Source organism: Thermobia domestica, chromosome 7, assembly GCF_964235325.1.
Source record: "Thermobia domestica chromosome 7, izTheDome1.hap1.1, whole genome shotgun sequence".
Classification (NCBI taxonomy): Eukaryota; Metazoa; Arthropoda; class Insecta; order Zygentoma; family Lepismatidae; genus Thermobia; species Thermobia domestica.
Genome location: NC_137460.1, coordinates 87,715,964 through 87,742,946, shown reverse-complemented (window position 1 = coordinate 87,742,946; position 26,983 = coordinate 87,715,964). Strand labels below are relative to the sequence as shown.

Below are 26,983 nucleotides of genomic sequence, written 5' to 3'. Positions count from 1 at the left end.
TAAATGTATGCGCTTTAAATAACATGGTAACTGGCGAGTAGATGTATAATACTAATATCTGTATAATTATAATATCTAGCATTCTCAATCTCAATATTGCAAAAGAAAGCCATAATAGCTATGTACTAAGGAAATAAAGGGTTAGTTTGTGGAATCAAATATACTGCTATTTGAGTTGAGTTGAATTGACTTTGAGTTAAATGTTCCTTTCAGCAGCGAAGCTATATGAGACGGTACCTACTGATTAACGTGGAATCCGAACCACATGGGCTACCGCAGGGAATCGAACCCGGGTCTTCCACGCCAAGGGCGCGTACGCTAACCGCTTAACCACGAAGGAGCTCTACTGCTGTTTGAGTCACTAATAATAATTCATTCTTGTATGTAGGGCCGCGGTGGCTCAGTGAAAGAGCGTTCACCTCTGGTGCTTGGGATCCTGGGTTCGATCCCAGCCCCCGCCAAGTGGATTTTGTGGTGGACAAACACCGTGTGCGTGGGTTTCCTCGGGGTTGTCCCGTTTCCTCCCACTTTCTTCATTCCACCATTTCATTCATTACTCATTATCACCGTCTCCTTTAGCCTAACCGGCATAACCGTGGGACGTAAAACTCAAAGATTTCATTTCATTCTTGTATGTATGTGCACAATGTACATAGACGTAATATACGTAGTAATTTATATCTAATAAATAGTAAAGATCTCCATAATTATAATACGAGAAAAAAGAAACTGAAATAAACAATCTTACTCCACTCACTAACATAAATTAAAAACAAGTTTTAATTAACATAAATTAAGAGCAAGAAGTATACCCTCGGCGTTGATGAGTAAGTGATAATCTTTTCAGAGACAAACTCTAAGATGCGAGGGCACCATGATCATTTTTGATGTACATGAAGGTTTGCAGATGTTAGGCTTTACATTTGTCGCATTGCGGCCGCAGTGGCTTATTGGTAGAGCGCTCACCTTTGGTGCTTCTAGTCCGTGGTTTGATCCTAGCTCTTCCAAGTGGGCTTTGTGGTATACAAACACCTCATGCGTGGTTCTTTAGGGTTTTTGTGTTTTTATTCACTTTCGTCATGCTATTATTTATTTATTTATTTATACATATTCCCCACATCACCGGTATCTAACGCCTTAAACCCATCACATGTGGGGATAACGTCCCTCGGCGAGCACATTATCCGAAGAAATAAGGAAGGTAGGAAGGAAGCGGCCTGGGACTCGGAAGTTAGGTACTATCCCGGTTTGATGTGAATGAGGAAATACTTCACTCAGGACTCATCTGAAAAAGCTCTTACACCTTTTCGATCGAGTGCACCCGCAAGGCATCGAACTCGGGACCTCTGGCGACAAAGCTGAGAGCATTAGCAACTACGCTACGCGGGACAACTCCACCATTATTATCTATCTCATCATCACCGTCTCCCTTAGATTTGGTGGATAAAATTGTGACATTGAAAAAGAAAAATTGTATCCACATTTGCTCTAAAAACTTTATATCTTCTAATGAGGAAAATATATTCTAAAATTTGCTAACAACAGTATATTAATACGCTAGAGTAATTTCTATTTTCCATACAACATTGAAAAGTCAGGAACAAAATGTCTATCCCGCTTTTGCTATATTCGCTCCTACTTACATTAGGTAAATAAATTGAAGCCTGCATTTGGGTTTTTGGGTAGAATTTTCACGAAAGGCGAAATGTAGAATCTTAATAACTGTTGATAATCAAGCTCACTGTTAACAATTTGTACATTAATAGTAATAATATATGATAGATTCAGAAAAAATCTTATTTGTTTTTATTTCGCTATATTTATCGGAATAGTTTATTTCATAAAATAACAATAGTAATAAACTTCAGTTAACATTTCTGCGATCATCTCTAAAAAAAATCGGACGATAATATTAATTATATTGGGATAGATATAAATTGTTTAGGTGAGTTTCGTTTCCCCCTTTCCTGACCTTGTTAGAAAAATATTGTCTACAAAAAAATTAAATTTAATTGCAAATCATCATTAACGCAGAATATCATTTGACAAATTCACAAGTTGAAAAAAAAAGAAAATAAATCCACGAAATGAAGAAAGAATCGAAGTCTTCCTTCCAGATAAAAAGTAGAGGCACAAAAAGAGGTACCGCTGATGAGTAAAGCTCTGAAAACTATTAGAATTGGATGCGTGTAAACGGGTACACGTATTTCATCAGAAGCAACCTATCGGTCATAAGAAAATCGATGGTCTTGTAGGTACCGCCAAAGTGCATCAGAAGCTCAAACCTAAGAAGGAGGAGGAGAGAACGCGGTAGCTCAGTGGTAAAATGCTCACATCTGGTCCGAGAGGCCCTTCGATCCCAAATCGTATGAATTTCTGGTGGGCAACATCGTTTTCCCATAGCTTTCCCCGTTTCCTTCCAGCTTTCATAAAAATTCACTTTCAAATTATCCAATTTTAAACTGGAAATTTCATTTTATTCTATTTTTAAATATCTGTATTGTATCTATCTGTATAAAATTGATTGCTTTTAAAGTGTTGATTATTTTTATTACTATTGTGTACATAAAAATCTGAAAACTATGTAAAGCTAAACAAATTGAATTAGTGTAGAGACTGTAATTTTTGTAGTTACAGTACACTTATGTAAAATTAAGCCCAACATACTTATTAGTGAGAAGCTAAAATAGAATAATTATAATTAAGTTGAAGGGTAAGGGGAAAAAACAAGGAATGTCCATGTATGTGCTTTTTCGGGTGCTTTGCCCTATCTGATGGTGACTCTTGGTTCTATTTGACTGTATATGCCATGCATGCGTAGATGTAGAAATGTCCATATAAAATGGGCAAAAGATTTAACTAACCCTATTCTTTTTACGCGGTTTGCAATATTAAAACGCCGTTTTCTCGAAAATGCAGTTTTGTGACATTCCTTCTTTTCCCCCCTTACCCTTCATTGTAATATTTTGTTGCCATGTTGAACCTGTATCCGCAAGATCTAGGATTCAAAACGCTTATAGCAGGGTAACCTGTCTCTCTGTTAAGCGGCCCATACACGTAAACACATGCCTGAACAAACAGCCCGACTTGTATGAAAAATGATAAAACCACAGGCAAGTTGATCGTGTATGGCCTCGTTCATTCATGTTGAAAGTTTTCAAAATCTTCTGAAAACATGTTTGATGTTTTTGCCGTTCCGCATGCATGTTTACCGTGTATGGGCTCGTTCATGCAAGGTGGCTGTTTTATATTTTGGTCCGCCAATCACGACAGCGGAAGAAATCACGTGAGTCTCTCCTCCGTCGCATGCCAAGGTCGTGCAGTTGCAGAAAGAAAAAGCACGCGTTTCCTCGTCCTCCACATTTCTCAAACTACTTTCAGTATGTTGGACAGCACGTTGGTACGTGTGTGGTCAAAAAATTCTTTCAAGATGCATGATTATTAGAAACCTTTCATACATGTTGGTAATGCAAGTGCGTGCGTCTATGGTGCGCTTTAGGCCCATCATGCACCCCTGAATTCTCGCGTCATACTACAAGAAAGAAAAAAAAACTAGCAATGACTTTCAATACCGATGAGATAGGAGGGAAACGAAGAGAATTTAGGGCTGTATCAAGAACCTAAGTGGGTGGTGAACGTATCTACTCCAAATTATATTGAATACTGTAATAAGTCTCACGAGTACATGTTCTACAAGCAAGAAAATATTACATCTCCTCTTCTTTCAAGGTAAGGCATAGATTGAAATATTTGAAGGGTCAGGGGGAAGAACGCTTTCAGTCCATTTAATGAAATTTTTCAGGAGAGGAAAAAAAGCAAGTTATTCATTAAATAACCATTGTAATTACATTATTAGAAAAATAGTTGTAAGTTTATATCAAGGTAAATATTGTACGTATATATGTAAAGAAAAACTTATTTTTACAGCAAATTAGAAAATTGGTGTTGGAGATATCGATTTTTTTTGGACTGAAAGCGTTCTTCCCCCTGGCCCTTCATTTGACTTTTGTTTAATTTATGCATTTTTTAAATGTAAACTTCATCTATTCGTTTTTCTCAATCATCTATGTTTCAGTACTACCTCCTAACCTTTCATTGCGTCTAATCAAATTTCGACTGCTTATCGGTATTCAGCCTCCGGATTCCATAAACAATAGAGTTAGTTTTTTTTTTTTTTTTTTTTTTTTTTTTTTTATCGTTGCGTCTCGTACCCTACGCACAATATATAGATGATTCATTTTGAAGTGGTTAAGCTTGCTCATGCTCCAGTGACTACAGAATTTCTCATCATAGTACCCTTTCTTAGAGTTGCCAATTATTCAAATTAACACAATCATATTTTTAAAAAAAATACTTCGTAATAACATGTAAGTTTACGAAATGTATAGTGGTGCATATTTGAATACTATAATTTTATACATAGTAAATAAAGGTAAATCTAGGTTATTGAGTAATAAATCTTTAAAGATATGTTGAATATGCCTAACTTATTTACATAGTCTTATAAACTGTTGAAACCAAACTTCCGAAAACAAAGTGCTCCTACATGGTAACGTCTTTTCGACTTTATTAAGAAAGTCACATAAGGATCCTTTTTCTTCCTATTACTGTGTTTCTATAAAAATAAGAACCAACTAGAAAATAAGCCCTGGCATAACTTGTCAGATTGCTAGTAATATATGCCCTTCTCCAAGAATACGGCACACAGCAACGATAATATCGGTGGAAGCGCCGATAATGTCGGCGGTGAAATCGACTTCAATGTACTCAAATCGTAGGGTGCACACGCCACCGACATTATCGACCGATCCTCTAACACGTAGATGCTGTCGGCCAAGCCCCCGATTTTGTCGGGGGCAATGTTTTCTTATTATTGGATGCACATGCGGCCGATAATGTCGGCCGGCCAGTGGGTTAGATGAAGAGAGTGAGTGACAAGGCGCTGTGTATTCTTGTTTCGTTCTTATCTTTGGAATTTTGTTGTTTCCATTTTTTTCTATTTACAATTGTATAATAATATTATTATTATCTTGTCCTATAAACAACTTCGGAACAGCTTTTTATATTTTACAGTCTCTATTTTGGAGTAGCTAATTCCTTTTATTAAATAAGTATAAAATGTGGGAAGTCTGAAGAGTACTGGTTTCCCTCTAAATAGCTATTACCAAATAGAATATAGGAAATTTAGATAACCAATTTCTTGATTATTTTCCACTCTTTTTTTCTCTCTCTCTTTCTCTCACACACACACACTCTTTGATGGTATATTTTTAAATCTATTAATGCATTTAAATTTTAATACATTTTGGAAATTAATTTAAGCGTAATTTTCAAAGTTTGATACACTGTGAACCAGGCACGTAGCCAAGGGGGTTCCGAAGGGTCCGGACCCCCCCCTTCGAGACCGGAAATGAAAAAAATATAAGGAAGGATGAAACAAAATGAAATGAGAAAAAGAAGGATCAGCGTTAAAAAAAAACTGCAGGAAGCTTTTGGTTACTCTTTCTTATTAGGAGATTTGTATTACTTGCAATACTTGGTGGCGAGGTAAGCGAGATATCCTGGAAGAGTCAGGGAATTTGAAATTTCAAGAAAAGTTACGGAATTCTCAGATTCTGCTACTAGTCAGGGAGATTTTAAGCTTCCAAAAGCATAGTGCCGTTGTGTAACAGTGTGGCCATTTTTTTATCATAATTTTTCGTCATCGCATCCTTGCAGTATCAAACATGTTATTTCAAGAACAATTTTCTACTGCTCCTTTAATAACCTGTCATTTGGAACCAACAGTAGTTGACGGAATAATACAAACAAAAAATTATGTGGAAAGAAATCTCTGTTAGAATTTAATTCAACAGAGAAAGGAATGCAGATATTGTAAAATAGTTTATAAGACATTGTTGAGTATGTACTTTTTATAATAGTTGAGGTCATAATGAAAGGAAAATTGTTATATTTGAATAAACAGAGGAAGGACGTATATATTGTAAAATCTTTTTCAATACGTTTTTATTATTATTTTACTCGAGATTTCTTCATAGTTTGTTATTAAAATACTTACCAACATATCATCATTTTATTGTCCTAACAAACCAATACATGTTGATAATAAAGTAGTTTAGATTGATCAATCTCCTGGGCCTTCAGAATTTCATATCCTCCCCTCCCCTGTTACGAAATCCTGGCTAAAAGAACCAATATATGTTCCAGAAAATAGTTTAGAATGATCAAGCCCCCGGTGTGATGACCACTGTATTTCATGTCGCGGACGCCCCCCCCCCTCTTCACGAAATCCTGGCTACGTGCCTGTGTGAACATAAGCATATGGAAAAAATCCTGATTATTATTACTTCCTTTTATTTTCATCAGAATTGTGTGCAAGATCACTTTTCCCGGTCCCACTCAATAAGCAATGATTGAATAGAATATTTGTTGACAAGTCAAAATAGGATTATTATTATTTTGTAACGAAACCAGCACAATCAAACACTCTTTGCAAAGCTTCAAGGACAAGTGACTCATTTGGCATTTTCTTGATTGCGATCTCAACAACAGGGATGTGACTTCATGCTTCACTTGTTGCAAATGTTTTTTATCACTCCCAAAACTATCCCAAATTCCCCATTTTTAAAAAGAATTTGTAGAATGACAATTGAAAACAAAGACCAAAACTATGTATCCACTTCCCTTTGTACCGGGATCAACCCCCTCATAGAGTTTTGCAATTTAGCTACAGTGACTGGTAGAGATGGCAAGAATTTTTCCATTCCATATTTTAACCCACATTGAACTTGTGTAATGTAGACCTTGCATATGGGATAAGATAACAGACTCTTTCAAGGACAGAATTGGAAAACAAAAACCATGGCGAGAAGTTTATGCAAGCCTTGCCCAGGATTTTGAGTTCATGGACAAAAAGAAACGAGGAACGACAGGTATGTATGCAACAGCGCAAATCTGTCTTCAACATTGGGGAGGGGGACGGGTAAGATCAGTCGAGAAACAATGCTGTGGAGGATCAGGGGAGCAGAGTTGTCTTCAACATTGGGAGGCGGGCACTTTCGAGGCTTATTCTGAGTGGACATTAATTTCATCTCACTTTCCTTTCTGGCGACCGGACACAAATAATCAAATTTCTCCCCCAAAAAACACATTTCAAATCGGATTATTGGGGGGAAACCTCCCCAGTTCCAAGATTGGAGGGGACACGTTTCCTTCATCCCCCCGGGATTTGCGCCAGTGTATGTATGGAGCAATGTAAAATAAAATCACTAATTCGAATCTTATAATTTAATCTACTATGACATTAGTGTTAATTGCATGGAAAACAAAATAATATACATACATACAATATGTAACAGTGTTTCAACAAAAATTAAAAACTAATATAGTTTGCAATGTACCGCAGCATCAATTCTCATCGAAACAAAAATAGTATGTTTACGACATATTTAAAACGGCACTGTTAAATCTAAACATGTTTAGGCATAGGCCTATTTTTTCTAAGTTTTGTACCGTTCTCCACACCTCTTCAAAACAGTTTTTGTAATCCTTGTTTTAAAAAATAATTTTCCCGATTATTATTACTTTTATTTGTTTTCATATATGGAGAAGATTTATAGAAACAGTGCAGAATATATTGTGTGTGTCGCTTACTTCACTCATCACCGGCAACGATATTATCGGGGATTCCACCGATATTTTCGGCGACGTGTGCAAAGTACGCCGACACCGACACCGATATTATCGGGACTTCCTCCTATTTTGACGGTATCGTGTGCAAACACGCTAAGCCATACTCTGGCCCAGTAGTTGCAGACCTCAAAATGGTTGATTTACTCATAACACATGTAGAAAGATGCTATATTTATATTTGTATAAATAGATAAAAACCCGAATTTATCTTTTGGATATATAAAAGCCTCGATATTTGTATAAATAGATAAAAACCGGAATGCGTCCTTTGGTTACCTAAAAATAGGTTCGATCTTATTTTAGAGGAAACGCGATACTGCTATTATCGATTTGGTTTGATTTGATTTGTGTTTAGCGTCTCTTTCAGTATCGAGGCTACATAAAACGTGAACTTATTGTGGGATCCAAACCACATGAACTTCCACCGGGGATCAAAAAGAATGAAATCTTTGAGTTTTACGTCCCACGGTTATGCCGGTTAGGCAAAAGGGGACGGTGATTGTGAGAAATGAATGAAATGGTGGAATGAAGAAAGTGGGAGGAAACGGGAGAACCCCGAGAAAAACCATGCACACGGTGTTTGTCCACCACAAAGTTCACTTAGCGGGAGCAGAATTTGAATCCGTGACCCCATGCACCAGAGGTGAACGCTCTACCACTGAGCCATCGCAGCCCCCCACCGGAGATCGAACTCGAATCTCCCACGCCTATTGATTGATTGGAGATGCCATTAATTTATTTTCTCTGTTTGGGAGACAACTGTTTCGTCTTGTCTGGAATTTAAAAGATGCACGTCCTTGATTGAGATTGGCTAAAATCAACACATTAGAAAGAATATCAGAAACTAGTATCCCAGTATCGTTTTCGGGAACTGGATTATAATCTAAAGAATGAGCAAGTATAATAGAAAATAAAAGCATATGGCACACGGTAGTTGAATTGTAAGGTTAAGTTATAAGTAGTAATCCTATGTGTGTAAAGGAGCGTGTGTGTCACTTCGAAAAAGACAAAGATCTACAATTTGCTAGTTAACAGTGCATTAAACTACTCATACATTACGTAAGCCAATAACTATCTCTTTCAGTAAAATTAAACACTGTATGTTATTATTGGTTAAAGAACCGCATAGTTTTCATTCCTACAAAAGCATTTTTCTCGATTTTCTCGATACTACGCATAAGAATTTACCTTCAAATATGTGGTTTTGTTCAGCTCAATGCATTATATTGATTCATACATATAACTAGTTAGGTATATGTCATTTTTGTACAATGGTATACTAAAACATACTTTTAAATATTAATAATCATTTTGGTATATATTTTGGAAAGAGAGAAAGAGAGAGAGAGTGTAGAAGGGGGTATTGGGCGAAAAACTTTTTAAACATTTATATAAATATTTTGCATTTCAGTATATTTCTATGGAATTTAATAACACACAAATTTTGGGTAGGTAGATGTTGATTAGAAAAAAAAAGCTTAGGTGAATTTTGAGAGGGTGTAATAATGACAAAAAACCAAAACCTGATTTGATTGAGAAATGACGTATTTGAAACCCAGTTTCAGGTGTGTATGTGTTTTGGTTTGAGTTACAATAAATTGCTCATCTATTAATGTTTTGAGCCAGAATTTTTCGTGCTGCTGAAAAACATCATAAGGATGGTGCCGTGAAGAGCAGCAATCTTGAATCCACACTGTGAGGCAGTTGAAATTTTGTTAAAATTTGTTCCTTCCAAATACCTCCACGGGGTAATTGGGCGCATGGTGCGGGGGTAAATGGGTGGAATGCCTTAAGTGAACATTTTTTTTTGCTTAGAATTCATTTAAATGCTGTGCTATCATTGTCTTTTATGGTGTACACTTTTGTTTCATAGTGCATTGTGTTTATTTGTTTATTAAGCTATTTTGTTCAACTTAAGTCCTCAGTGGCCGTTGCGTATGCCAATAGTGTTGATGCTGTAAATAGGATCTGTTTATTTATCCAGAGTTCCAACACTTGTTCTATTGCAATAGTTTATAGTTATATAGTGTTAGTCTTATCACCTTCTCCTATGTTTGTTTGAATATCAGGGCCTGATCTCTTGGCTTTTATATATATATATATATATATATATATATATATATATATATATATATATATATATATATATATATATATATATATATATATATATATATATATATATTACATTTTCGGCTATTCGTATGTGATACACTTTGGATTAAATTCACAGGACAATCTGCTATGCTATAAACAATAACTGGAAGGCTTGAAAAGGCATTCAAATATCATTGAGATTTAGAAATAAGTTACTTCTTATTTTGCGTAAACAAAGGTGTATTTTTTTCTAAGCCACATAAAACTATTAGTTTTTAAGTGGAATACAAGTTATTTACACCAAAGGAAAGCTTTAGTTTTCTTTAATTACACCCAATCACTCCCATGGTATATATTTAGTGCTTACGGACCACCGTACTCAACTTTTTCGCTCTGATTTCTTAAACAAAAATATATTATACTACAGGTATTATTGAAACATTTGTAAAATATACATTTCTTTCTTTCCTTTTCTTTCTTTCTTTTTTGTATCAAAACTTTGTTCGAAGAAAACAGACTGAAAACAGACTACCGTATGTAGACTTTGTAATTACAAATGATTAGCAATAGTAGAGTTATTTATGGAATTTGTTAATGTAATGTCAGTAAAATCGCATGTGTCATATTTGACGATATAGTAAATATTAACAATAAATAGAAACCATGTTAAACATTTTCCTAACGAATGATTAGTACAACATTGTAGAGTTATAAATGACATATAAACAAAATCTTAGTCGTTTTACGATCACCATACTTTCTTTTCTCCTATCGACACTTGTAAGTAAAAATGGAGAAAAATCGAAGAAAAGGATAAGATCGCTCTCATATAGTTATGCGATAGTAAACTGTCTGCATCCAGTTAGGTACAGGAGGGCAACAAAATCCATGAATAATCAGTATCAAAGACGTAGGCAGAGAGTTGGTTTGGCCCAAATCCACTCCCATTTAGTACAGTGATACTGAAATAGATTCTGCTTTCATGTAGTGTGTTTCATTTGTGACTCTTTTATTTAGAATTGTTAAGACTCTTTTATGCAGATAATTTGTCATGAGAAACAAGCTCTACATGAGATGTTTAAAGAAAAACTTACTTCTCATAAGCTATATTTTAAACCCTACATAAGATTTCAGTGTTATATATAACAGTCTTAATTTTTTTAAACAATGTTTCGTTACAATAGCCATCAAAATTTACCATCTGCAGATACGAGTAGATACCACTTAAAAAGAAGGTGGATGTTTATTTTTCTTTAAAAATAATATTATTATTTAGATCTAGTTTAACCTCATTGTTAGTGAATTAAGAGGTGGCGAACTGTGATCTAGAAAGACACATATAATGGCGCCTGGGAACCGATGCACTGTCGCTCCTCATCCAGTTGAATGTGAGCCATGTAGCTAGTCATAATCTTTCATGGCTGTAGCGTCAGGAAGTTTACTTTATTATTTACCAAAGTTCATCAGTATTTCAATACTGTGTAACTACAGAAAACTGGAAACAATTTAACTTCTTTCTTATCTGTCTCACCTGAAGTTCGCCTCACCTCTATATGATGAAATACAATACTAAAATTCGTGTCACAAAAGCCCATGAAGCACTCTGGATGACCATATGTCCCACATTTCAACCAATAACGTCACATAATGTTTGTTGTATGTGTACATGTACGTCTGTGTGTGTGTAAGCGTTTTTTTTTTCGTTACGCAATAATTAGTACTTTCTTTGGTGTAGTATATTTATGGCTATGCCACTGATCAGTGTTGTACTAATTATTGAATTTAGGAAATTCATAATTGTTATGAGTTGACGTTGTTTAGATTTTTTTCTTCAGATCAATATTATTAAATACGGTAGTATAAGTAATTCACTCATAAACACAAAGGAATACTTATAGGTAGAAACAAAATTTGGACAGGTGACTCCGCCACGAAAACAAATCATAAGAAGGCATTTTTAAAATTATGTATATAAGGGGTTCAAATCTTTTTCAAAGAATGAAGTATCTGACATTAGGAAAACAAAACCTGGCATTTGAGCTCTCCATTAAAATTAACTGAAGTTGAATTTCCGTGCTTTCAGAAAATTCCGCTCTGAAATAGCGAAAGTAGGGTAAATTCTATCTTACGAACTTCGACTCTTTATTGTGAAACTGCTAAATGTGAGATAGAGGAGAGGGATTCGATATTTAAACTTTTAATCAAAAATAGGAGAATACATGTTTTGAGTGTTCAGGTTACATTGGGGAAAGGGAATAATTTCTATAATATTCAAATTTCAAATTTTTTACTAATAAAACTTTATGTGAGTATTTGTTAAAGTTAGAGGTAAGAAGTCTGGTACATAAGCTTTTAATTGAAATTAATCAAAAACGTATTTCAGCCTTTCCAAAACTTCGGCAGTTTCTATAAGTGGGGCAGTGTCTATAACATTCAAATTTCCACTTTTATGTTCGTTTAAACCTTATTCTTCCCATGTGAAGAATGGGCACTTCCATTTGTTCTATTATAAGCATTCATTTGCTTTAATAAACATGTTGAAGTAAAGACCTAACAGTCGAACTTCATTTGGGGAACAGGAAGTAATGTGGGAAGTCGAGCCCCAATTTGTCTCCGTAGGTGTATCCCTGCCCTCAACTAAAGGTTTATGGGTAACCGAAAAATGTCAAATTTTAAGTCTCGTTCGTAAATAGATGTAGATAAATACCCACATGAGGTCTAGACGGGACGTTATAGGCCCGTTTAGACCTCTTTTCCAAGGCATTCAAATACCATAATCTCTATAGGTCTATAGGTGACTGGAGGTATTTTTTTACATTTATTTTTTTTAAATAGCATAATTGGACTCAGCATCATGAAATTAAAAAAATGAAATGAAATCTTTGAGTTTTACGTCCCACGGCTATGCCGGTTAGACTAAAGGAGACGGTGATGATGAGTAATGAATTAAATGGTGGAATGAAGAAAGTGGGAGGAAACGGGAGAACCCCGAGAAAACCAACGCACACGGTGTTAGTCCACCACAAAGTTCACTGGGATCGAACCCGGGACCCCAAGCACCAGAGGTGAACGCTCTACCACTGAGCCACCGCGGCCCCATCATGAAATTAGTTTAAAAAAAAACATAATTAGAAAGTTTTCCAAACCTGGGTATTTTACACTATTGACATGATCGTTATTTCTTTAATGCCCACTTTCTGGGGTGAACCATATTTGTCAATTTTTAATTGAACGCTTTCGGTCCACATGATAAATGGATTGTTTTCCTACGTGTTTGAGAATGTACCTGCAGATATTACATTACCCTACTCGTTATACCAAGAGTTCTACATATTTTTTGACTTCCTGGACCTGAAAGCGTTAGTTTGATACCAGATTGCGCAATTACGTATATGGTTACAGTATATGTACGTAAACTTCCTTAAAAAACTAACGTTTATTTACACTTTTCTTTTCACTATCTTGTATAGCTTATAATTACTCGCATAACATCAGGAGGTAAAAGTCTCTCTCTCGCTTCATGTACACACACACACACACACACACACACACACACATATATATATATATATATATATATATATATATATATATATATATATATATATATATATATATATATATATGGGAAAAAAGTTCATATGGATCTATTGCGAAAAGTGCATTGTTTTAGATCTAGGGCTGTCCAAAATCTGGAAAAGCTAAATTCCAACAGGCCCTATTTCGAATTCCAAAAACTGTGGATAGTGATCCTTATCAGCGTAAAGGAAGTCACGCACACAGAATTCAAAAATACATATTACATCAATTTTCAATGGGTTTGCAGGGTACTGTACAGGGTATAATTCTTCAATATGTTCTCAATAGAGTTTTCAGATATACTCTGATTTCAAGGAGGGTACAAAGTAGGCAGGAGATAAGCCTTGACAAGAATCGACATCCAGTACTTCGAAGGGAAGTCAAAAGTGTTAGGAACCGACAGCTCCATGTTTTTTAGTGTTCGTAATAACGTGCAATGCGGTGCATTTCGTCACGGTATATTTCACGTTTTCTTCACTTATAAATATGAAAGAAAACATCACAGCATGCTTTTTCTCGAGTACGAGAGTCCGTGTTGTTGACGATTCTTAACACTTCCGTATCGCGCCAAAGGATTTCGTGTTCACTGCTGTAAAGGCTGATGATTTGCCTACTTTGGACCAATCATAAATCAGATCATATTTGGTTGATATCATGTCTGGGAATTTCATCCTTTAGAGAATACTCTACACACCCATTGAACATTAATGAATTATGCATTTTGGATTGCGTATGCATGACTTCCTTTATGCTGATGAAGACCACCACTCCACGATTTCTCGAATTCGAAATAGGGCCTCTTCAAATTTGGCTTTTTCGCTTTTTGGACAGCTCTATCTCTGAAACTATGCGCTTTTCCCAGAGGTCCATAGGAACTTTTTGTCTTTTTTTTTTCCTGAGGAATCACCTCTTACAGTTTGTCGGTGTAGTTCATTAATACCCTGTATTCACATTGGGTGGTCCTTACTTTTTAACTTCCGAGGTTCTTTGAATCTCACCTCCTAAAATGGTTTCATATTATGTTATACCAAAGTAACCCATGAGGAAAATAAGCTCAATTGAATAATATTAAATGGTGCCCAAAATGACCGCAAGTTTTCAATGATTTACAATATACAATGCGAGGCAAAAATACCTTGTAAGTTTCTAACGCTTAGAAGAAGTGATATCATATCTTGAATAAGGATAATTAAGGTAGAATCGCATTTATTACTGTATAGCACCATGATGGTTGCCATCTCGAAGTCCTCCATCTTAGGTTCAAGTGCAAAATTTTTAATTGAAAAGTGCCATATGATATGTTTTGGGGTGCGTTTAACCAGAAGACACTCTGATGTTATTTCCTTCTTATCTATAAACATTTAATACGTATTACTTTCATAATATGTGGTTGTTAACTTACATTAGTCTTTCCAAATTTATAAGGTAGGCTACTTTTGCCTCATATTGTGTGTTGTTAATACATTCGAAACTTGAGGTCGGTTTTGGAACCATTTAATATTATTTAACTGAACTAATTTTTCTCATGAGTTGTTTTGGTCTGATATGGAACCATCCGCGGTGAGATTTAAAAAAAAAAGGAAAAAAAACAGAAGTCGAAAAATAAAGAGTACCCTAATACTTACAACCAGGGTGCGAATTACTGGAGAACGAGAGAGATATTCACCCTCAATCCCATTTGAATGATCTCCAAAGAAACTAATTGAAACATCCCTTGAGGGAATATTTGCTTTCTTCCCGCCTCAAACCGTGTTTAGTGGTTTCAAGTTCGAAAATATTCCACTGGATTTGTTTGTTTTTTTTTTCATATAATTTTAATCTGATAGTTGTATTTCAGAACGGAATATGTAAACTTTTGACTTCTAATTTTAACTCAAAACTAACTACAATTTATTATATTTTCTATTTTTTTTAATCGTTGCCCACTTGAAGTATTGTATAGTCCCTATAGTTGTCACTTGTAACTGTGTTCTTAAATCCCTCAGTTTGTCATCCTAAGTGAATTTGTATGACGATGTTATATTAACTCTTTTAACGAAGTCGTTGATGGATTTGCAGATGTCTGACATTGTACATATCTTGTTAGACACATTCAATACTTTACTCGAACGTTCGGAAAGATTACTTGTAGGTATCTCACAAAATACGTCGTTAATTTAGTTGTTGTCAAAATTATTAATTTAAAAGTTTTATTTCCACGACTGTTACCACAGTGGGAGAGGTTAAGAAAACGATGTATCCTTTTGAATTATTGCATCTTTAGAAGTATGTGTCATGTTGATCGTTATTTTACTTACCCGCAATGTCGACAAACGAATTCAAGCATTGTATATAACCACGAACGAGCTCCCTTGTGGTATATAGTTAGCATACGAGTCTTTGGGACGGAAAAGCCCCGGCGGGAGCTCTTGAGGTTCAGAGTCTACGTTGAACGGTAGATCTCCGTCTTAAACAGGATCGCTGTTGAATAGGGTGCTCAACTTCAATCGCTGAGCAAAAGTAGTGATGTTTCCTAAGTATAATTATGATATACGTCTTAAATGCCGCAGGATCTTTGAAGTTCTTTTCCTTCTTTCTGGCTTGAACGTCCCAGACGAGTCTATAGGAGACAGTGGTGACGAGACCGAACAAACTTGTGAAATGAAGAAATTAGCAGAAAACGGAAGAACACCGAGATAGCTCATACACAAAACTTTCCTTCCACAATTCCCACTTGGGTAGGAGCTAGGATCGAACTTGGAATCTCGTACACCGAAAGTGAGCGATCTATCACCTACCATTGAGAGCCTCGTCACTGACTTTGGTTGAATATACAAAATTTTAGGTTTGTGCTGAAACACTCAATTATGTATGTGTTAACACCTTTTAACTTGTATCTTCATACAACTAGGGTTACTCACGAGACGGGACGATACAGAGTATTCGTGACGTGATACGAGACGAGACAGCACTCCTCCAAATGGAAATATTACATTTTCCGAAACAAGACATCCTTTCCACAACACCTTCTAGAGACGAGACAGCTTTAACTCTTATCATGCAGTCAACTCTAAAATAAAAACAAGTTACAGGGAAGGGTAAAAGGAAGATACATTATTTTTTTAAAAAAGAGACAAATGCACGACTGTACAAGAATAGATAATATATTCTCCAAGTGTTGATTTCATCTGTCTTTTTCTACATTTCATTTTGTTCTTGAAGCCTATGCTACATGAAAATACAAAAAAGTTTTTGCAGTTTGTATTAAATGTGTTTCTGACTTGTAACTTTTTTCTAACATCGATGTTTTGGAAGAACTGGATCGAATGCTGGTTTCAACCAATAATTGAAACGTTTATTTTGTTTACTTCGTAGAAAATGAAGTCGATGGAAAATTACGAATTGCCGTATCGTTTCATTAATGCGTTAAAACTATTAAATGAGGGGAATTCATGTTCAAAGTACAGTATCGTACGATATTGTATCAAACATGTTTTATTTCTTAAAGCCGCTTTGGAAAATACTACGTTCAATCATATATTCTTTTTAATGGATATAAAGATTATAATGTAGTATAGAGCAATTTGATATCTGACATTGTTCCGGAGATGTGATAAACAATGGAGATAAGCTTGCAAAAATGCTAAAAATTATGTAATTCCGAAAATTTTCTGTAGTTCCTTTTCATCAATTCGTGTTAATAATAATAATAATAATAATAATAATAATAATAATAATAATAATAATAATAATAATAATAATAATAATAATAATAATAATAATAATAATAGTCGAAGACTTATAGCCAAGTACACTTTATCACTAAAATTGTTATGATGTAATTGCTTATAATATAAGAGCTTCAATAGCTACAACATAAACTGTTAACAAAATTACCTGGACATGGATCCGAATAGCTTGGTCTTAAGTTTAAAATAAGAAACTGTGGTAAATAAACGTTATCGATGACGCCAGATAAATTGAAATTTTTTTAAATAACATAAAGATCATACCAAAGTAAAAAAAATATCTAAAATTAAAATAGTTAGAAACTATAAAAATCTTTAAAAACTGTGAGTTTTTAAGCTCGTGTACTAATCTGGCGACCATCATCTTCTTCCTCAATTTGTTATAAATACAATTTTCAAAAACAATCGATATAATGTCATGGAAGCAAAGGAAACCAACAGTGTTTTAAAAGGTTCCAACAGATATTTCATTTTATGCACTACAACAATCTTTAACGTTTTTTCATATGTAAGTACGGATTGATTTATCAAATTGTTGTAAATGGCATTATAATCTTTGTGTCTATTAAAAACTATTATGCGGTTTGTTGTTATAGTTAGTACCTTTTTCAAAATAAAGAATTTGATGTATCATTGTTTCCATTTCTTCGAAATAAGTCGTATTGTCATCGTAGTATTCGACACTAAGGTACTTCCAATATGCATTTTTCCTTGCAATTCACTTGCCATATTATTGTAGTAGAGACCTTTGAAATTTGAATGTTTTCGATACTGCAACGCTTTCGGTTTACATCATTAAACAATAAAGGCAGTAAGTTTTCGTTTAACATGCAAATTTGAAATATAGAAAAACATTGCTTAGTGTTATTTGAAAAATCTTGTTATTGGGATGGCAACACTGTTAATTTTGTTGCACTAAATAATACATCAAAAAATATCTCCCTGTTAATATTTCCATGGTACGAAATTTCAGCGATTTTTGTTTGTTTAAAATGCAAAATAATTTAATATGTTGCATTTTACACAATATCTTTATTTTGATTCTTGAAGTTGTTTTAAAGTATGTTGGCAGGCCTGAAGTCACATTTAGACCTCAAAGGACCTACTTAGACCTCGCGAGGACCGGGTTAGACCTCACGAGGACCGAAATAGACCAGTGAAGTTCGGTATAGACCTCATAGGTATTTGAGTGCTTGGAAAAACCGGTCTTAGCAGGACTTTTTTGGCATGAATAAACCTCATGCATCTATCTATTTATCTATCTATCTATCTATCTATCTATCTATATATATATATATATATATATATATATATATATATATATATATATATATATATATATATTCATATGATATATTGAACCAGAGTTCACATATGGGGCGTTGGATCAGTGGTAGAGCTTTCACCTCTGGTGCATGGGACCCTCGGTTCGATCCCAGCTTTCACCAAGTAAGCTTTGTAGTGGACAAACACCGTGAACATGGGTTTTCTCGGGGTTCTCCCGTTTTCTCCCATTTCCTTCTTTATACACCAATTCATTCATTTTTCATCACCGTCTCCATAACCGTGGAACGTTAATATTTCATTTCATTTCCGAGTTTACATATGAATACTACAGTTAATGATAAGATAAGGGGGAGCTCTAAATTGCCGAATTTTTAAGAAACTAAAGACTGAGGACTGTTTTCTTCTAGTAGGGATTTATTGAAGCGACAAATAAATTAAATATATTGCATTAGAGATTATAAAATGTAAAAATGAGAAAGCTGAAAAATGTATTGCTATTATTGGTTGATCCTCCAATCCTTCGGCTTGCTGTACGCTATATGTTAAAATATACATTAATTTAAGTTCTGATTATTTACATTTATTTTTTTTTTAAAGTTTGCCCAATTGCTTATGATTTGACAAATATCAGTTTATTAGGATCACGCAGTGAGATCTGTAAGATTAGGTTGTTAGTGCGCCCGTCCATCTGTCCCTTACTCCTCATGATAGCTCTTGATCGGATGCATTTTTTAAAAAATTCTAGATAGCTAGAGTGATTTTCTCGGTCGGATTCCTAACGAAGTCCATCCGTTAATATCTTCATGAGTAACGGCGAATTTAACGGTAATTATCTATAGCTCATATCGCATACATTTAAGCGAATGTTTCAATTCTGTTTTTCGCATTAGATAGCTAGAGTGATTATATCCGCCGAGTTTGTTATTCCGTTAATAAATTAATGGATAACGGCGACTTTAACAGTGGCTATCTATAGCCCATATACCATGTATGTAAATTAATTTGATTTTTTTTTTTTTTTTTGCAATAGATAGAATGATCATCGCGGCCAATTTCGTTAATGGAGGGAATCCGTTAACATCGTAATGGGTAACGGATACTTAACGGTGGATATCTATATTCCATATCCCATACACGTGAACTAACTCTTAAATTCTGTTTTTTTTAGCAATAGATAGCTAGAGGAATTATCTCGGTTGCGTTTGTTAATGAAGTTAATCCGTTAACATCTTAATGGGTGACTGTGACTTTAACGATGATTATCCATATCCCATACATGGAAATACTTGCCCTGATCCTTTCTACTATCTTTACCAGAGTTTATTTCCACCATACTTTTTTCATGGTCTACATTAGGTTAACAAGACACAAACGTAAGACGTATAACTCAAAATTACAATCCAATGTATAGGGCTTACAGTTAGTACGAGACTTTTTCCTCAAAGAATAACATAGTACAATACGGGGACAATAAGTACAAATGCAGGAAAACCGTAGAATCTTTAAGAAAAATGTATACATGCTCGCCATTACTGGTCCCAATCGTTTTAATGTTGAATTTCTATTCTGAACTGTTCTATTCATAAAATAAATTGTTCCACAATTTGAGATGTAGAATATTTTTTTTTCAGAATTCTATTTCACATAAGTATAAAATATGTTTTGTTGTTCATATTTTTTTATTATTTATTTCAGGATTTAGAAGAGAAAGAGCGCCTTTTGGCGATGTCGCAGAATCGAACAGAAATGGCGATGCAGACTTTGCAAAGGGAAAATAAATTCCAAGAAGAAACAATAACCGAACGGGATAAAAAGATACGGTAGGGATAATTGAAACCATCTCATATAATACGAGTATTAGAATGTTGTTGAGGTAATAAGAATGTTGCCAAATATAACATTTCATGAAAAATTCAGAAGGACGTAAATGCATCTAAATTTTACAGTAGAACTTGTTATGTACTCTTGTTTGTTTCGAGACAAATGGCATGCTTCTCTTTCTTGAAGGCGAGATAAAGTGGCGAGGAACGACCTATAATGTGAAGGTTGATCCCCATTATGGTCTATGAATCCGCCAACTTCACAGACCAAGATGGATTCAAGCCTCATTCGTTATTTTGTTCGTTGGAGATTTAGCGTCTCTTCTCAGCACAGGCTATATCAGACGTGGGATTACATGTGTAATCCGAACCAATACATTCAAAATTCAAGGCTGACGCACTAGGAGTTCCGAAAACCCGTGCGCGAGCTACTTGTCACTAGACCAACGGGGAGGGAAAGACTTGTTCATGGTTCGGGACCCGCGTTTACATATATAGTTCGGTTTTCAGTTAGAATATAATTTATGTGGGTCGAAATTAGCTAGAATATATTGACATTTGTTTTTATATATTGGTGGTAATAGATGGATCAAGTTTATATTTAGAAGTAATATAGATATTTTCGAGTGTTTTCAATAAAAGATTACAGAAGATTTTGGTAGGCAATATTAAGTAGGCCTATACAACAAGATGTGATGGTATTATTACAACTAACTTCTAACACAGATCAGTGGTGCCAACATAATTACCACTTTAGCGTATTATTTGAACACCAAAGATGAGGTGTTTCGGTTAACACAGATTCGGTATTACCATTTGACACAGGGCTGGTGTTGAACGGTATGAAAATAACATCACGGTGGTGTTAATAGACGAAATAAGTGAATGGACGAAGGAACGCGGAGATAGGAACAGCGATACGGTGTCCTTTCAATGTTATAACACCGCAGCTCGTATGGTGAACCCAGGCCACTGAGGTACTATTCATTAGCGATCAACCAAACATTTTATTTGTTAAAAACAATAACTTAGCAAAGGTATCATAGTTGCTTCAAAATCATTTGTATCAGTTAAATATATATTTACTGTAATTTTTAATGTGCTGATTACTTTACACGAACACTATAAATATTTAAGAACTGAGATTGGGAATTTGAATTAGGTTTTATTTTTATTTTGACATATATAGCAAGTAACGAACAAAGTATTATATTTCTGTAATCTTTCACAAAAATTACTTTATGAGTGTATGAATTTTCTGACAAATTTTACATTACCAGAAGTAGTGCTGTATGTTTTCGATATCTTTACACTTATTTTCGATATCTTTCACCTTACAAATACTATGTCAGAAAGTTGATTTAAGTATTACCATTTTAATATTCAACTCCAAAATCCGAAGTTAACGTAGTATCAGACATGTGTCAAAATTTAACGCAACTAGGGTAACACAGAGCCAATGTTTTGAATTAACACAATGCATTTTTATTCTGTATGCATGTAATATTTCGCGGTAAGCATATGATAACTAGTTTACTTAAATATTTACGTAATGAAACACATTTTAATATTTGGGCAATTTCCTTCAGTGATGAGTTTCTCGGTTCGGTAGGCAATAATCCTAGCAACAAGTTCTTTAGGGTTGCACACTCTCATGCCCCCCTAAGCACTTGGCACTTTAAGCTCTATCAACACTAGCGTCGCTAAGCCTTTATAGATGGATCTAACAGTAAGCTCTTGCAAATAGACTTCAAACTCGTCATCCATTAATTAATAGTAAAACTGTAAATATTATACCATACACAAAATGGAAAATGTTGATCATAATTGCAATCTTTTGAAAGGGTTATTCTGTAGTCTAACCTCATCCACTCTCACTTCTAAAAGAAAATGTCTAGGAACGTTATTGTCTACACAGAAATAAAATGGAAATTTCCATTTCAAAGAAAGTTTTGAATAATATTCGTTATTTCTTTACCAATTTGCAACCAGAAACTCCCCTTAACTTTCCTGGAATAGTTGGACGAATTTTGACGAATGTAAGGAAAGTAGTATAAGGATCACTAACAAGGGAAATTCGGGAGAAAACACTCGTCTGCAGAGAAACTAAGCATGCCATTTGAAGAACCAATTCATGCTGATTACAACAAACTAATAAAATTCCTGTACGGTTGAGAACTTTTCCATAGATTCAACGTTAGATGCACGATTGCGCCAGAAGCATATAACCGAAGTATTCTCTCCTATGGCGAAGCCTGATGATTTGAACTTGCTACTACTTGATCCCTGGAGTCCATTCACAAACATATTGTCCATTGCGCGTTGGATGACGGATGGCAAAGACGTGCCGTAATGGTTGAGAATATACCAAAGAACTACACACAATTTATACAGTCATTTGATGTGCTTGAATTCCGACCAATCAAAGATTATGGCAGGAGATTTGTACACTCATGTTTAAAATTATTGTCGCATGTCTATAAATATGTTGTTGTAGGAATATAATTTGATAACGAATTCGCGCGGTATTTCATATAATGTTATTATGTGTATAATCGGCAAAGACATGTACAAAGGGTGTTCAAAAAGTTTTGCACAGTGGTCTCTATTTTTTATATTTGTTGCAGGAGGAGAATGAATTTTTTTGTGAACATACTCGGAACATTTAGCTATACATTGAGCTACTCAATATAGCCTCCATCAGCTGTGACGCATCTGGTCCAACGTTCTTTCCATGGTGTAAATGCACTTTGGTAAAATTCTGGGGATTGACTTTTACACCATCGCTTGACACAGGAAATATGGTATTTCTCACTATCAAATGTTTTACCGCGCAGGTGGGCCTTCAGACGTGTTTTGTTCTCAGGTTCGGACAAAAACAACCATGTTTCATCCTGGGTAATAACGCCGTCAAAACACTGTTTCCACTCTTCAGTAAAGGTCGTCATGAGACCCTTGCACACATCCTTCCTCATCTTTTTCATTTCTCTTGTCAATAATCTAGGCACCCAACGTGCAAAGAGTTTTCTGTATCCTAGTGACTGTACCACTGATACCACACTATCCAATGACAAACCAATTATTTCAGCAAGCTGTCGTGCCGTCACACATCTGTCATTTTGGATAATTTGATTAATGGTCTCCTTATTCACATCACTCACTACCGTCGATGGTCTACCGCATCGTGGATTGTCCAATAGAGAGAAATCACCTTCTTTAAATTTCTGCAACCACCGCTAGATACTGCTGCGATCCAATGTGTCCTCTCCATAAACAGGGAGCAACTTCCTGTGAATCGATGTAGCAGAGTCATCGCCGGTCTTGAAGAGGAACTCTATCACCGACGTTGTCGCAACCTGACATCTACTTCACGGTCCATTATGGCTCACCTGTAAATAAAAGAAAATACTTTTATATACCAACTTATATTTAAATGTTCCAAATATGTCCACAAAAAAATCATTCTTCTCCTGCAACAAATAAAAAAATTAGAGACCACTGTGCAAAACTTTTTGAACTCCCTTTGTATGTGGCAAATTTCATGTCAAAAAAGCAGTACATAAGAACAATAAAACGAAAATAAAACTCTCTGGTCCATTTAGGAACATTTTGTTTTACTCACTCTAATTTTCGTATTTATAATTCTTTTCCTATGAAATTTAGCACAATATACATTTCCCGATTATACAAATAATATCAGTATTAAAAATACCCCACAAAATCATTATCAAATTTTAGTCTTACGAGAAGACAGTTATAGATATGCGACAATCATTTTGGACATGAGTGTACATAGTATGAAACTTCTTCATACGGACGTTATGATATACCGACAAAACAATCAAATAAAGTCCATGTTAATGAATCAGTTCCGATCAGCGCAATACATTGGATTATTTCAGTTTGCGTTCCACAAGGCAGGTTATCGAACAAATTATATACCTTTTGATCACTTGTCGAATTTGCTTTTCGCTTTGGTTATGCGAACTGTTCCTTGGAGATGCAACGCAATTGCACATATAACATGTTCATGGTCCAAGGAAGTACTTTGCTTGTGTCATTTCATAGAACAGAAGAACAGCAATGATCAATTTTCATCTCTAACCTATCATTATTGTGAACAGTATAGTGATTAATTTTCACTAACAAACCCGTTGGGTATTGCAAAACAGGTTTTTCTGTTACCTCCGATAGATTTCAATTCGTATGTCAATATTCGTTGCTAATAATGTTGTACTTAACGCGTTTAAATGCGCATATATTCATTTTTTCATATAAACTTCCAAGTTGAATCCGTCGAACACTTATCAACTGTACTGGAATTTTACTAGCTTGTTGTAATCAGCGTGAATTTGTCCTTCAAGTGGCAAGCTTAGTTTCTCTGCAGGCGAGTGCTTTCTCCCGAACTTTCCTTGTAAGAAAGAGATAAGAACACTAAATGCTTCAGTATACTTTGTGTAATATATTTTAAGTAGTAGGTATCATTTTCTCATTCTGTTTACTTATTGGAATGCTTGACATTATAGAGCTTTAGAAGTGGAACGAGATTCGGAAGAACAAATGAAGGAAACAGCGCGAAAAGCTATGCATGACTTCTTGCGGAGACTATCTACGGTGTTTGAAATTGAAATCGCTGACGCAACGAGTTCCTCCGAGCTGCTTGTCCAGAAAGCATCAGAACTTGTACAGGTAAAGCCCAGATTATTTTTTAAACTTGATGTAATATAAGGCCCATTCAACAAAAGACCGGTTTGGTTTTAAAAAAATCGCGCGGAACATTCGTTGTAGCAGTGACATTTAGCAGTTGTACATTTTGTGGGGCGCTCACGCTATTTTGGCAAGGCTTTGATACCGCAGTTTCAGTGAGCGTGTGTGCATGGTAGTGTTGGATTTTCAGGTGGTATAGAATGAGGATCTAGCTGAATAATGTCGTTTATTGAAGAAGTTACTAGGAAAGCATCAGTGTAAGGTTACCTATGTTGTGTAGAGGTACTAAAAATATGATGAAGTAACTATGGACGATTCTAGTAAGCGATACCAGTTATAGAAGACACGCTGGCAGGGTGTATGGCTACTGGAACGTCCTACTTTGAAATGGAAAGAATTAATTAAAGACTTTGGCAGATTTTATAGAGCCAGTTCGATCTTTTATTGAAGGGGCTTCGTATAGGTGATTGGAGCGAGGATAAATGCATCAAGTGTGGAAGCTGAGAAAAGTAGAACCAATTACTTAGGTGTAGGTAGCATTATGAGTGAATATATGAAATGTAACAGGAAATACAAGCAGGTAAATACAGAGGATTGGATAAAAATATCGAAACACCTGGTATAAAAAGGTAGCCATCCCATCATCGGCACATCCTGTAAGGTATACAACCTGACAAATTGAACAGATGGGCCAGTTACATTTCAGCGACCAGTCCGTGCAGGTTATCATGAATCATTTATGAGCTGATAGTTTCAAAGAGGGCAAATTGTTAGTGCGCGTATGGTGGAAGCTTCCCTGACTCTGTAGTAGCTGAAATGTTTGATGTACCAAGAGGCACAGTCTCGAAGATCATAAGTGCTTACGAGCAGTGTTTCTTCTAGACCTGTTTTTGGGGGGCACTGCCCCCCCCCCGGAGCTCTGAGAGTTCCCCCGGAGGAGACCAAAATAATACCTCTTTCATATAATAATAAATAGAATAGTACCAGCAGTGACCCCGGAATACTAAGTGTGCCCTCCCGGAACATTGTTTCTGAAAGAAACACTGCCTACGAGTGTTCCGGAAAAACTGCATCAGCGAAGTACCAGCGTGGACGCAAGTATGTTGCATAACAGAGACAGATGCACATTAGGTACGGTTATCACCAAGCAGATCACCACGGTGCCAAAAGTCACAGCTGACCTGAATACAGTAATCACAAACTCTGTTAGCGTTAAAACAATCAGAAGAGAACTTCACAAGCAGGGTATTTATAGCAGATCTGCTATTCCTAAACCACTCGTGACTGTTGACCATGCTGCTATACGGAGAAAGTGGTGCAACGCCCATAAAAACTGGATAATGGAGCAATGGAGGACTGTCATCTGGCCGGATAAGTCTTCCTTTACGGTTTCCAACTGCTGTCCGAGTTTATGTGTGGAACACGCCAGCACAAGTGTACGATACAAACTGCCTGTCACCAAGAGTGAAGCATGGCAGAGATTAAGTGATGACTTGGGCAGCTATATCCTGGTATTCTGCTGGACCAATCATCATCCTCCATGGACATATTACTGCCAAGGACTACGCAACCATTTTGAGTGACCAGCTGCATTCCTTGGTGCAAACTTTGTTCCCAGGTGGTAATGTTGTGTTTCAATATGACAGAGCCCCTATTCATACAGCTCACATCGTCCAGAACTGGTTTGATGGGCACGAAGATGAAGTGCCACGTTTATCATGGCCTCAACAATCGCCAGACCTTAAATCATTGAGCCCTTATGGTAAGTTTTGGAGACCAAGGTGAGAACCCGCTATCTACCTCCGTTGTCTCTACAACAGAATGGTACAACATCCCTTTGACAACCATATGCGACTTGTATTTCTCCATTTCCATCGACTGCAGGCTGTTCTGTGTGTCAAATGTGGTCCTACTCGCTATTAATAAAGGTAATGTACATTTTTTTAAAGATGTTTCCATATTTTTCTCCATCTCCTGAAAATGGCAAATTGAGTCTTAAGGAAGAAGGCAAGCATATTTTATGGGTCGTTAAATAAGAAGACTTTCCAAATAAGCTATGGCAAAGACTTACCA

The 26,983-nt window shown here is 35.6% G+C and overlaps 1 protein-coding gene across 3 annotated transcripts in view; it reads left to right on the top strand.

Moving 5' to 3' along the window:
• The window catches only part of LOC145690271 (coiled-coil domain-containing protein 170-like), a 266,079-nt gene that overhangs the window by 201,983 nt on the left and 37,113 nt on the right, over window positions 1-26,983 (top strand). For 2 of the 3 annotated variants that reach the window (XM_081765008.1, XM_081765009.1), the window contains exons 4-5: window positions 20,079-20,203; window positions 24,730-24,892. In XM_081765008.1, the coding sequence (XP_081621134.1) occupies window positions 20,079-20,203; window positions 24,730-24,892 (288 nt within the window). Of the gene's footprint in view, window positions 1-3,499; window positions 3,730-20,078; window positions 20,204-24,729; window positions 24,893-26,983 lie in introns of those variants that run through there. The other variant, XM_081765010.1, reaches the window with a different exon arrangement.